The following is a 9851-nucleotide window of genomic DNA, read 5'->3' as shown; positions in this document are numbered from 1 at the left end:
AAACAAATGAAACGGTTAAGACTTCATCAAGAATCATGTGGTCTGTAAATTCTACAACACCAGAGTCAAGTACTCGACAACACTACTAATATATTGTTTTTTCTAAAGTATCGAAATATAACACATCGATGCCTCTGTGTCGTGATACGCATCTTCTTGCTAATACACACCCCTCTTAACTTATATTGGTTAAAACAAGTCTTTTACATCAATTTACCTGAACATTTATTAATTAAAAAATGTTAATAAAATTAAAGAGAAACTAAAGAGATCCATGAATACTGTTGAAGTATTGATAGGTACTGACTACACTTGTGTAAACAATAAACAAATGTGTGGATTTACTTTAATCCATCTCTATCTTTCTTTTACAAAACAATGATGAAAATTGAATTTGAGTTTTGTTGGAAACTACAATTACTTTGGGACACGTTTAAATGTAAATATCTTTGTATTTATTGGAACAAGCAAACCAACATAATTTTATCAACTTTGCGAGTACATACAGGATACAAAATACACATGTTAAATATAGGTTAAAGTGACCCATAATCACAGATCATGTGGATAATCCAGCAATATCCCACTTTCAGATTTGACGGCAGTTACAAAATAAAGCGTTGTGTGTAGGAAGAGTAAAGGCATGATTGATAACATACATTATATTTTCACACAAACAATCCTTAATTTGAATCATTAAAAAGGATAATACTTCAGTTAACCTCACGGTTTAATATAAATGCAACAATCACAATTCCATTTTTAAAAATGTTCCCCCTATGTTCCCTTTTGCAAAAACAGAAGTACCTTCCAAACCAGCAGAAAATAAACATTGATCATGAGCCTTTGTTTCCACGACATGACTCATTAGCAACCTGAGCCCCAGACTCCTCATCTGGCCCCTGACTGGGGGGGGCTTTTGTTTGCCTGTGATGAGAAATATACAGTCACACCTGAACCACAACCCCTGGTTCTAGCGGAAAAAAAAAGAATCAATGGCAGCACCATATAAGAGGGTACATGATGAGAAAAGGGGGCAGGGGTGCAGGGGCAGGTGGTGAATAAAGACTGGTGAGGGGGTTCGGGGGGGGGGGCATAATCCACTGTGGCCACCGCTGCTTAAAAGACCTGTCTGTTCCACTCCTGGAGTGCACAAAGACGAGGCAGCCGAGTTGGTCTGACAACAGGGTCGTTACACAAGAAGGAAAGTAGGTCTTTTGATACAAACATTTCATCATCTGGAAAATAGAGCAATTGAGTACCGGCTTTCTCTGTTGTTCCAGCGGATAAAAGAAAAAGCAACGTTTTTTGTTGTGCAGATCACCTTTGAAGCCTGTATCCCACAAGAAAATGACAAAAAAAAAAGAATAAATCGAGCAGCAAACGTTGTTAGCGACCCTGCTGCTGCGGAATGTTAGCTTTTTTAAAGTGGCTTTAAACTGCCGTGAATGGACCCCAATGACGTTTTGTATATTTTTCGAGATGGATATGAAGCTGTCAATTTGTCAACCCAACACAAAAGTTATGATTAAAATAAAACGTTTTACATGGGTACCACTGCAAGGGTTCACTAGAACCGGCAGGTGGCAGTAGAGGAACGTGTGATAGAGACCAGAAGAGGCTGCTGGTCCTCCATGTCCCTCTAGTGTTTAGTAAACAAAAAAAGTAATGACTGGAATGTTAGTGTACCATACAAACATCGAAAGCAGGTCTTGTATAACTTCATAAATGATCCTTTTTTTAACAAAAGCAGACTCCATTCCCTTGATAAAGACCACAGCTTTCTAACGACGAAAGAATTAGACTGATGTTACCCACGAGTTCCTGCCGTTTTCCTCTAGTTGGAAAGAGGTACGGTTATGTTCACAAAGGAGATGGGGAAGAATCCTGTCTGACCGCGCAGGGTTCCCTCCATCCAGTTCTCATCGATTTGACTGGTCAAGGTGATGACATCCCCTTCTTTGAATCCCAGCTCTCCCTCGTTCTCCGGCTCAAAGTCGTACAGAGCTTGACAGCTCGGCTTTGCTGTGTTGGGGGAAAAAAAGGTCAAGACTTAAATCTGGATTGAGGCTACAGTTTTACTCAAACAAAGTATCTTAAACTTAAATTTAATTCGACAGAGTCATCTGATACATCCTCCAGTATCTTTCTAACAATACCACATGTTTGTTTGTTCAAAGAAATTGATAATACCATTAGTTATTAAGAGCAGTACATCTGTGAACATTCCAGCAGTCAACACTTGTTATTCTCTACTGGTTCTTAGCGTTGTGGTTTGTGGTGCAGGAAACACAATGTGAAGAGAAGTGATGAAATGATGGTTTGAACAGATAGAGACACTGGCCAGGAATGATAGAAGTAAAAGTGCTTTGTTCCTACCTTGCAGATGAAAATAGTCAACATGAAAAGAAACAATAGAATAAATATATAATATCGAAAAATAAATGTTTTGTTCCTGATAATAATAAGGTTTGGGGGTTTTTCTAGACTATTAATGAGTGAAAATGTTGGCAAAATATTGGGTAAAATTAGATATTACTTTATACTAGTTTACTGCACCTTTAAGTTAAGGAATACCAGGTTAAGGTTAAACTTCAATTTCATCGATTTCATGAAAATATTGAAACCTAGTGTTGAGCCTCAGAATGTAAAAACTCCCAAGGTGCACGTTTGAGTCCCATGATTCATGGGTTGAGACAGTTTTCATCCCTTTAAGAGGACACATATATGTTTGTGTACGGTGTAGAATGGAACAGCAGCTGTTTTTAGTTGAGATGACCTGGCCTCAGATGTTAATGATCACACAGTTGACAACCGATCTAGAGAAAACACCTCAAAAGACCAGCTGACTAAGGTTACAGTTTAACTTCCTGTTTGGTTTCTGGCCTTTTTGTTTCACACGTTCCTGAACTAATCAGACCAATACATGCTTCTCTCAACAAAATTGCAGTCTCTGGTTGTATCTGAGGCTAAGGATTTGATACTAATCCTACTGCAGGAGAGCATCGATCAGATCCAAACACCATGACTCTGCAACTTTTCCATACATAAAAAACATGGTCGTGACTCCAGGAGATGCAGCGTTTTCCTCCATATATATTCTGTCAATACGCTGAAATAGTACTAGTGGAAAAAAATAATAGGGAAGAGGAAAAAAGCAGATTTACCATTAGAGTAGGCTGGAGGACTTGTTGGATAAGACGAATCACTGCCGTTGGAAGGAGCTGCGTCTCCGTAGTCAAAAGACGGTCTTTGTTTTGGTGTGTATTGCTGCCGTGGTTGTGAATTAGCTTGATTTATTCTGCCAAACGACAAGGAATGATTTAACAAACATTAACAGACATTTTTTACAACCTCAATCAAGGATTTTTTAGATATTACCAAGTTATTATTTGGTCAGTTTTAGTAGGATCTGAATAGAGAATGTAAATATACATTTTACACTGTTAACAAGTCAAGAAATTAACAATAAATAAATAAACAAAGGGTGTACAAATGTTACCAAACCTTGCTACATTTACAAGAAAAAAATAACTTAAATTAAGACAAATATTTCTTGAGTGAAGAATGTTTCTTGGTAATGTAATGTAATGTATAATTGGTATGCTGCGTTTTTTTTTAATGCAGTAATAAGCAGTCATTTATTATAAGGCCAGATAACACAGACATAAAAGTGAACCAACTTGACTTGTAGATTGCCGAGGAGGTTCTCCAGAATATCGGAAGACTGTCTGTGGTATTCCAGCAGGTGCGTCACCAGAGACGAGAGCTGGCTCACGTGCTCCACCTGCACAGGGACCACATTTCACTGAGCAGGACACGAAGAATCATAATGACATGATCCTGGTTGCTTCAGACAAAACAAACATGGACGTGCACGACGTGGGAAGCACTAGGATCGAACATATTTTTCCTAATCGCTGGCATAAGTAGTTATTTATCTCCAATTAAGTTTTTGCAAAATTGCATTATAATAACAATGTTATTAAGTTGTTGCAATACGTACATCTGACTCCAGCATGTGGTTCATTGACCTTGAGGCCCGATCTATGGAATCGTGAAACTTCTCCATGGCCTGTCTGATCTCCTCATCTGGGATTTTACCCTGTCGTTTCTTTTTGTAATCGTAGTCCAGACGACGTCCCTCCAGCTTCTTCAACTCTCGCTGATGGAACCAAGAGGAAAAAAATAAATAACGAGTCTAGTCGTGCGACCAAAGAGTAAACACTACGTATTTACCTGCAAGTCTTTGATGTCTTTGTCAGCGAAGGAGTGGAGCGGGTCAATGAAGTTCTGCTTGACATTAGTGTCTAGAGAATCCTTGGTCTCAGCCAACATCCTCATTGATTCTCCAACTTCAACCAGTGCGGCACCTACAGGTGTTAGAAGACGTAAAATGATGCGTCGCTCCAACAGGAGTATAAATAAAGCACGAATAATGTTTAAATTTAAATCCTTATATACATGATTATCAGTGGGATACATTGCCTTATGCAAGGTGACATTTCTTTCTTAACCATCATCACCAGTCTCTCACCAAAGTGGCTGTCTGTCCCCATGTCTGATCCATACTTGACCATGCAATCCCCCAGGACCCTCTCTTGCTGGGTGTAGTCAGGAGCGTTGGCTATTCCACGGATTTTGGACACCGAGCTGATCGTAGACAGCGCTGACGCGTTGGGCTGGAGGTACTCGGATGTTTTACTCATCAGCTCCACCACCGCTTTGCTGGTAACATCTGCTTTCTGTTGACATGTGAAAGAAATGCCGTCGGAACGTAACCGTCCAGTTAATACAACTGTTACACACACACAGATGTTAATGATGCAACTTTGAAGATGCTGTACGTAAATGAGGAGTAGATGTTGGAGACGGCAGCGTAAAGAATTCAATGCAAAAAGATTTTTATCTTGCCGCTTTACTGCCGTGTTGCAAGCATTGTTACACATTTTAATATTAGCTTTTGTAATTGTAACAATCATATCAACATAAACACTACACAACTTCTTATTACAGTGTTGTTATGGCATGTGCTTAATCCAAGCTGATTTTACAGTTTTCCAGTGTTTTTGCCAGTGAATGTGTACATCCTTTTTGACAGATGGTTTTGCAATTTAACTGGAAAATACAAACTTTATTAAAAAATATTTTTGGGGATTATTTTTTGCGTCCATTTGCTGTTATAGTATGTATTTGCTAATAAATGACAGATGACAGCTGTATAATAATTAACTCTGGTTTAAGATGTCTTCATATTACATATATAGTTTGGTGTATGTGTACAACACAATTATCGCATTATCAATATAGATTTAAACAATAGTCCTCTACATCCCAATCATATCAAAGGAGTATAAAAACAGTGAGAGCCGGAGGAAACAGAACAATACTAAACCCTGTTGTATGACAGATCTAAATGTGTTCTATCCTCCCGAGAGACTACGGAGTATTCCATAACCATCACTCCATTCCTTGGGAAGATTACATTTCTGCATCAGAATCAATGAGATTCTCATCTCTGTATGATTCATAGCTGTACAGTGGAGCTCAGATCTATGCTTGTTTCGCTGTATCTTCACTTGTTTTTGTTATGGAAATTTAATGAATATTAAGTTAACAAACGGATTAAACAAACCTTTTCAAGTTCCTTGAAGTCTTCATCCAGTTTGGTTCCTTCCGCACCACCAACCCTCTCGCTCATATACTGTTGATCACGAAACAAACCAAGGTTAGCACTGGTCTGGAATAGATGGGTGACGCTTTTGCAACATTATATTCTGTTTAAAATAGAGCTTGATTAATATTGTCTGGTGTGTGAAACCATTCACAAGAAGACATTTTGTACTTTACAACTGAAGATATTATTTAATATATCAAATTGTTTTCTGGCAGCATTTATTTTTTGTCTCAAGCTTTGCCTCATTAGCAATAAAAAGACATTCTTGCCTGCACTAAAATAAGTAAGAATCTCTCCTCACTAACTCGTCTCCATTTCCACAGTAAGTTCAGCTAAAAACTGATGATCAAATGAATTCATTCAAATAATATTTTCCACAAGAAAGTGCAGATGCAACTTCTTTTTTTTTTCAAAAAACCTGACTCCAATTGAGAACGGAACTGAAAAACTGTTGTTAAACTCTTTGTCCCAAAACAAATACAGATACACATATGGTGGACACATGCCACCCATATTATTGAGAACAGATGACCCTAAAAACCCCGTTCATTAGTCTGAAGGGCACATCTGCGATTGTTATTCCTTTGTGTGCTCCACAGCTATTATGGGACAAAAAAAACACCCAATGCACAACAGAGCCGTTTACAATCTGGTTAAAGATGAAAGTGCTTTTTAGAATTATGAATAAGTTAAAAAGATGTTAAATAAACCTAATAAACTGAAACCTTAAAACCTTAACCTTCATTATATAAAGAATTTGTCTAACCCGTCTGGTCGGTTCTTTTCCCACTTCAAATAACACGCTCCACATTCTTAAACTCTTGGGCTATTGCATTTTAACATGGTGAGTTGACATATACTGATTAGTCATAGTTGAAAGGTAGATCTTCTTGGAAGTGCAAACTACAGAGGGATTAGATGAGTCACATCATGAAGCCAGGCCAAGAGAAGTGGCCAGCATCGGTTATTAAAGGATGTGTCGTACTGTCATGTGTGTGTGTGTGTGTGTGTGTGTGTGTGTGTGTGTGTGTGTGTGTGTGTGTGTGTGTGTGTGTGTGTGTGTGTGTGTGTGTGTGTGTGTGTGTGTGTGTGTGTGTGTGTGTGTGTGTGTGTGTGTGTGTGTGTGTGTGTGTGTGTGTGTGTGTGTGTGTGTGTGTGTGTGTGTGTGTGTGTGTGTGTGTGTGTGTGTGTGTGTGTGTGTGTGTGTGTTCTTCCTGTTGTCATACTCAATATAGCATCCGTCACTGGAGCAAAAGAAGCAAATACTTTGTAAAAGTCTCTTATAATTAGGGCTGTAGTGATCCTCTAATCTCACGATAAGATTAAATATATATTCAGCTCACGATATATTCAGTTCAAGATTTATTCAGCTCATGATACAATCCGATATAAATTTAGCTCATGAAATATATTCAGCTCACGATGGGCTTCCATATATTCAGCTCATGAAATATATATTCAGTTGAAGATAGGATTAGATATATACAATTTGATGTAGTCGGTTAACAATACAATACTATTCAATATATATGATCAGCTCACGATACGATATATTCAGCTCATGCTACAATTCAAAATATTCTGCTAACAATACGATATATTTGACTAACGATACGATTTGATACGTTTGCAAATGTTACAATTCGATATATTCAGCTAACAATACGATTTGATATAGTCGGCTAACAATACGATACTATGTATTTGGCTCATGACATGACTTTATATACATTCAGCTCACGATACGATAAAAATTCAGCTCATGATAGGATTCGATATATTAAGCTCACGATAAGATACGATATATTTCGCGAACGATACGATACGATATACTTGGCTAATAATACGATACGATATATTTGGCTGACGATACAATAAGATATATTTGGCTAATAATACGATATATTTGGCTAATGATACGATTCGATACATTTGCCCAACGTTAAAATTCGATATTATCTGCTAACGATACCATTTTAAATATTCAGCTAACGATACGATTCGATATATTCGGCTAACAATACGATACTATATATTTGGCTCACCATATGACTCGATATACATTCAGCTTGCGATACGATAAAAATTAATCATTTTATTTTAATTACATTTTTTATTTTTTATTTAATATACGATAAAAAACAATATATGATTTTGGGTTTACTCCGAGCACTCTGGTTTCCTCCCATAGTCCAAAAACATCCATAGGTTAATTGTGAACTTGGGGAAACTGTCCATAGGTATGAGTATGTGTGTGAATGGTTGTATGTATTTGTGTGCTCTGCGACAGACTGGAAACCCCTTGTGGGTGTCCCCCCCGCCTCTCACCCAGAGAAGCTGGGATAGGGTCCAACCCCCTACAACACCCATATGGGCGGGGAATATTTTGTTGTTTTTTATTCAAAAATGAATTCATTGCTGTCGGTTTTTCTTTCCCATTACCTTACAGAAAATTCTGCAAAACATGTGGTCTGGCAACCTTCAAGAAAGACCACGAACATGCTCTCCTGCTGACAAGCTGCTTCTTTCAGCCGAACCCGAAGGCCAACATCTTCAGGGGGAAGCCCGTAAAGAAAAGTTATTGGTGTTGGGAAGTTTGTTGGTATAGGGATGAACTGCATTAGCTACACCCACTTCTTATTACCCTTAAAGACCTTTCACCTGGATAACACAACAAAACAGTACTACAAGGTCGGATTGCCGTAGCAAAAAATATCTGATTATTTCTCCGTCGATGGGTCAGTTATTTGGCTACTTTAGGCCATATTTAAATGCAAGGAAGTCACATTACTAGGATTCCACTGTTAATAGTCAGGGACACACCTACCTGGACAAGAGCCAACAGAGTCTTCAAAACACATGACACCGGTTTGACAAGACTTGCCAGATCAGGCTAAATGTTAGTGGTAGTAGCTTTACCTTTTACCTAAATGATCAGCCTAGGTGAACAACCAAACTTCATACATTCTATTAAAACAAATACACTTTTCAGTGTAAGGTATAATATATCCTGGAAGAAATAAGTCCAGACTCGTTTAAAATTACTGTGTTGGTAAATGTAAACAAATCTGTATGTCAAATATGATTCATACACATCGTTAAAATGATTGGTAATGAAGTTTTAATATGTAATAATCTTAGGTGTATTGTAAATACACGAGAGTATATTTGGCATCACTCTACGTCAAACTTGTTTTTAGTACAACTTCTCCTCGGTTAGCCAGCTAGCATGATGCTAACGCAAACTTACCTCTGAGGTACAGCACAAGCTAGCGCGATGCTAAGAGAAAAACACAAATGTTTACCTGGCTGGCTTTGTTCAGCTGCTTCCTTAAACCCGCCACAGACATGTTGTTCTCGCTTCTCTCGTCTCTCACGAGTAGCTTCTGCGGTGGAAAAACGTTCGTCCAAAAAAAGAAAAAAAGTCTCGAAGTCGATACGCGCAGAGCAAAGGAGGGAAGAAACGTCAGCAAACTTTGTACCGGGGATGAGGACTTGCTTAGCAACCACAATTTCCTGGCTACGGCTCACGGTGGGAGGACCATCCAGGGAGGGTTTTTTTTAATGGGTTTTCTCCAGGAGTTTTAGGTGGTTCTTCAGAGGTGAGACTTTTTAATGGTTTGGTTTGACGTCTACATGTGCTTAAATAAAGTCACACATATAATATAGGTGTATGTAAAGTGTGTGCATGCTGCAGATGTTAGTTGTAGAATACAAATTTGCAATACAATGTTTTATTATAAGGATAAATATTGTGTCAGAATTTATCTCCGCTTTTAGTCAGTGTAAATGGTTTAAAAATGTATTTGCTATGTGTATCGGGTGTTTCTAAACTGGTAGATTTATTTATTATTCAATCCAAAAATAAGTTAATCGAAATGTTTTCAATCCAAACAATAGTTACTTCAATAAAAACATTTTTTTAAAGAAAGAACCAAATACGATCAATAAAGAATTCACTCAAAAAAAATAAATGCTTCGATAAATAAATAAACAAAGTCTTTATTTTTTTAAGAGAAGATTTTATTCAAATATATATTTTTAATCAAAATAATAAATATATTTACATTAAGAAAAAGGTTACTTTCAAAAAAGTTTATCAATAACAAAGAAAAAAAAAAGGGTTTCATTAAAAAAAAATCTAAATACGGCCTCGCTAAAAAAAAAGAAACTT

At 37.4% G+C, this 9851-nt stretch overlaps 1 protein-coding gene across 1 annotated transcript; it reads right to left on the bottom strand.

Moving 5' to 3' along the window:
* Positions 1-432: 432 nt before the first annotated feature.
* On the bottom strand, positions 433-9166 carry LOC148063619 (endophilin-A2-like). The gene is made up of 8 exons (XM_087811994.1): positions 8983-9166; positions 5636-5704; positions 4538-4745; positions 4240-4373; positions 4007-4165; positions 3684-3787; positions 3168-3301; positions 433-2025 (listed from the first exon to the last, which is right to left on the bottom strand). The coding sequence occupies exons 1-8, from the start codon at positions 9025-9027 to the stop codon at positions 1838-1840; spliced, it is 1041 nt and encodes a 346-aa protein (XP_087668120.1). The 5' UTR covers positions 9028-9166; the 3' UTR covers positions 433-1837.
* Between the last annotated feature and the right edge of the window lie 685 nt (positions 9167-9851).

This window comes from Callionymus lyra, chromosome 16, assembly GCF_982586985.1.
Source record: "Callionymus lyra chromosome 16, fCalLyr1.hap1.1, whole genome shotgun sequence".
In the NCBI taxonomy this organism is placed as follows: Eukaryota; Metazoa; Chordata; class Actinopteri; order Syngnathiformes; family Callionymidae; genus Callionymus; species Callionymus lyra.
Note: the sequence above shows the minus strand (reverse complement) of the source record. Positions and strands in the feature narration are given on the sequence as shown.

What these genes read in the sequence shown, in the direction of transcription:
- LOC148063619 (XM_087811994.1), bottom strand. Translation starts at nt 9,027, where the DNA reads ATGTCTGTGGCGGGTTTAAGGAAGCAGCTGAACAAAGCCAGCCAG. An exon ending in ACTTCAAGGAACTTGAAAAG is followed by an intron (nt 4,746 to 5,635) that starts GTTTGTTTAATC and finishes ACATGTCAACAG; the next exon opens with AAAGCAGATGTTACCAGCAA. An exon ending in TCCTCCAGCCTACTCTAATG is followed by an intron (nt 2,026 to 3,167) that starts GTAAATCTGCTT and finishes CCCCCAACACAG; the next exon opens with CAAAGCCGAGCTGTCAAGCT.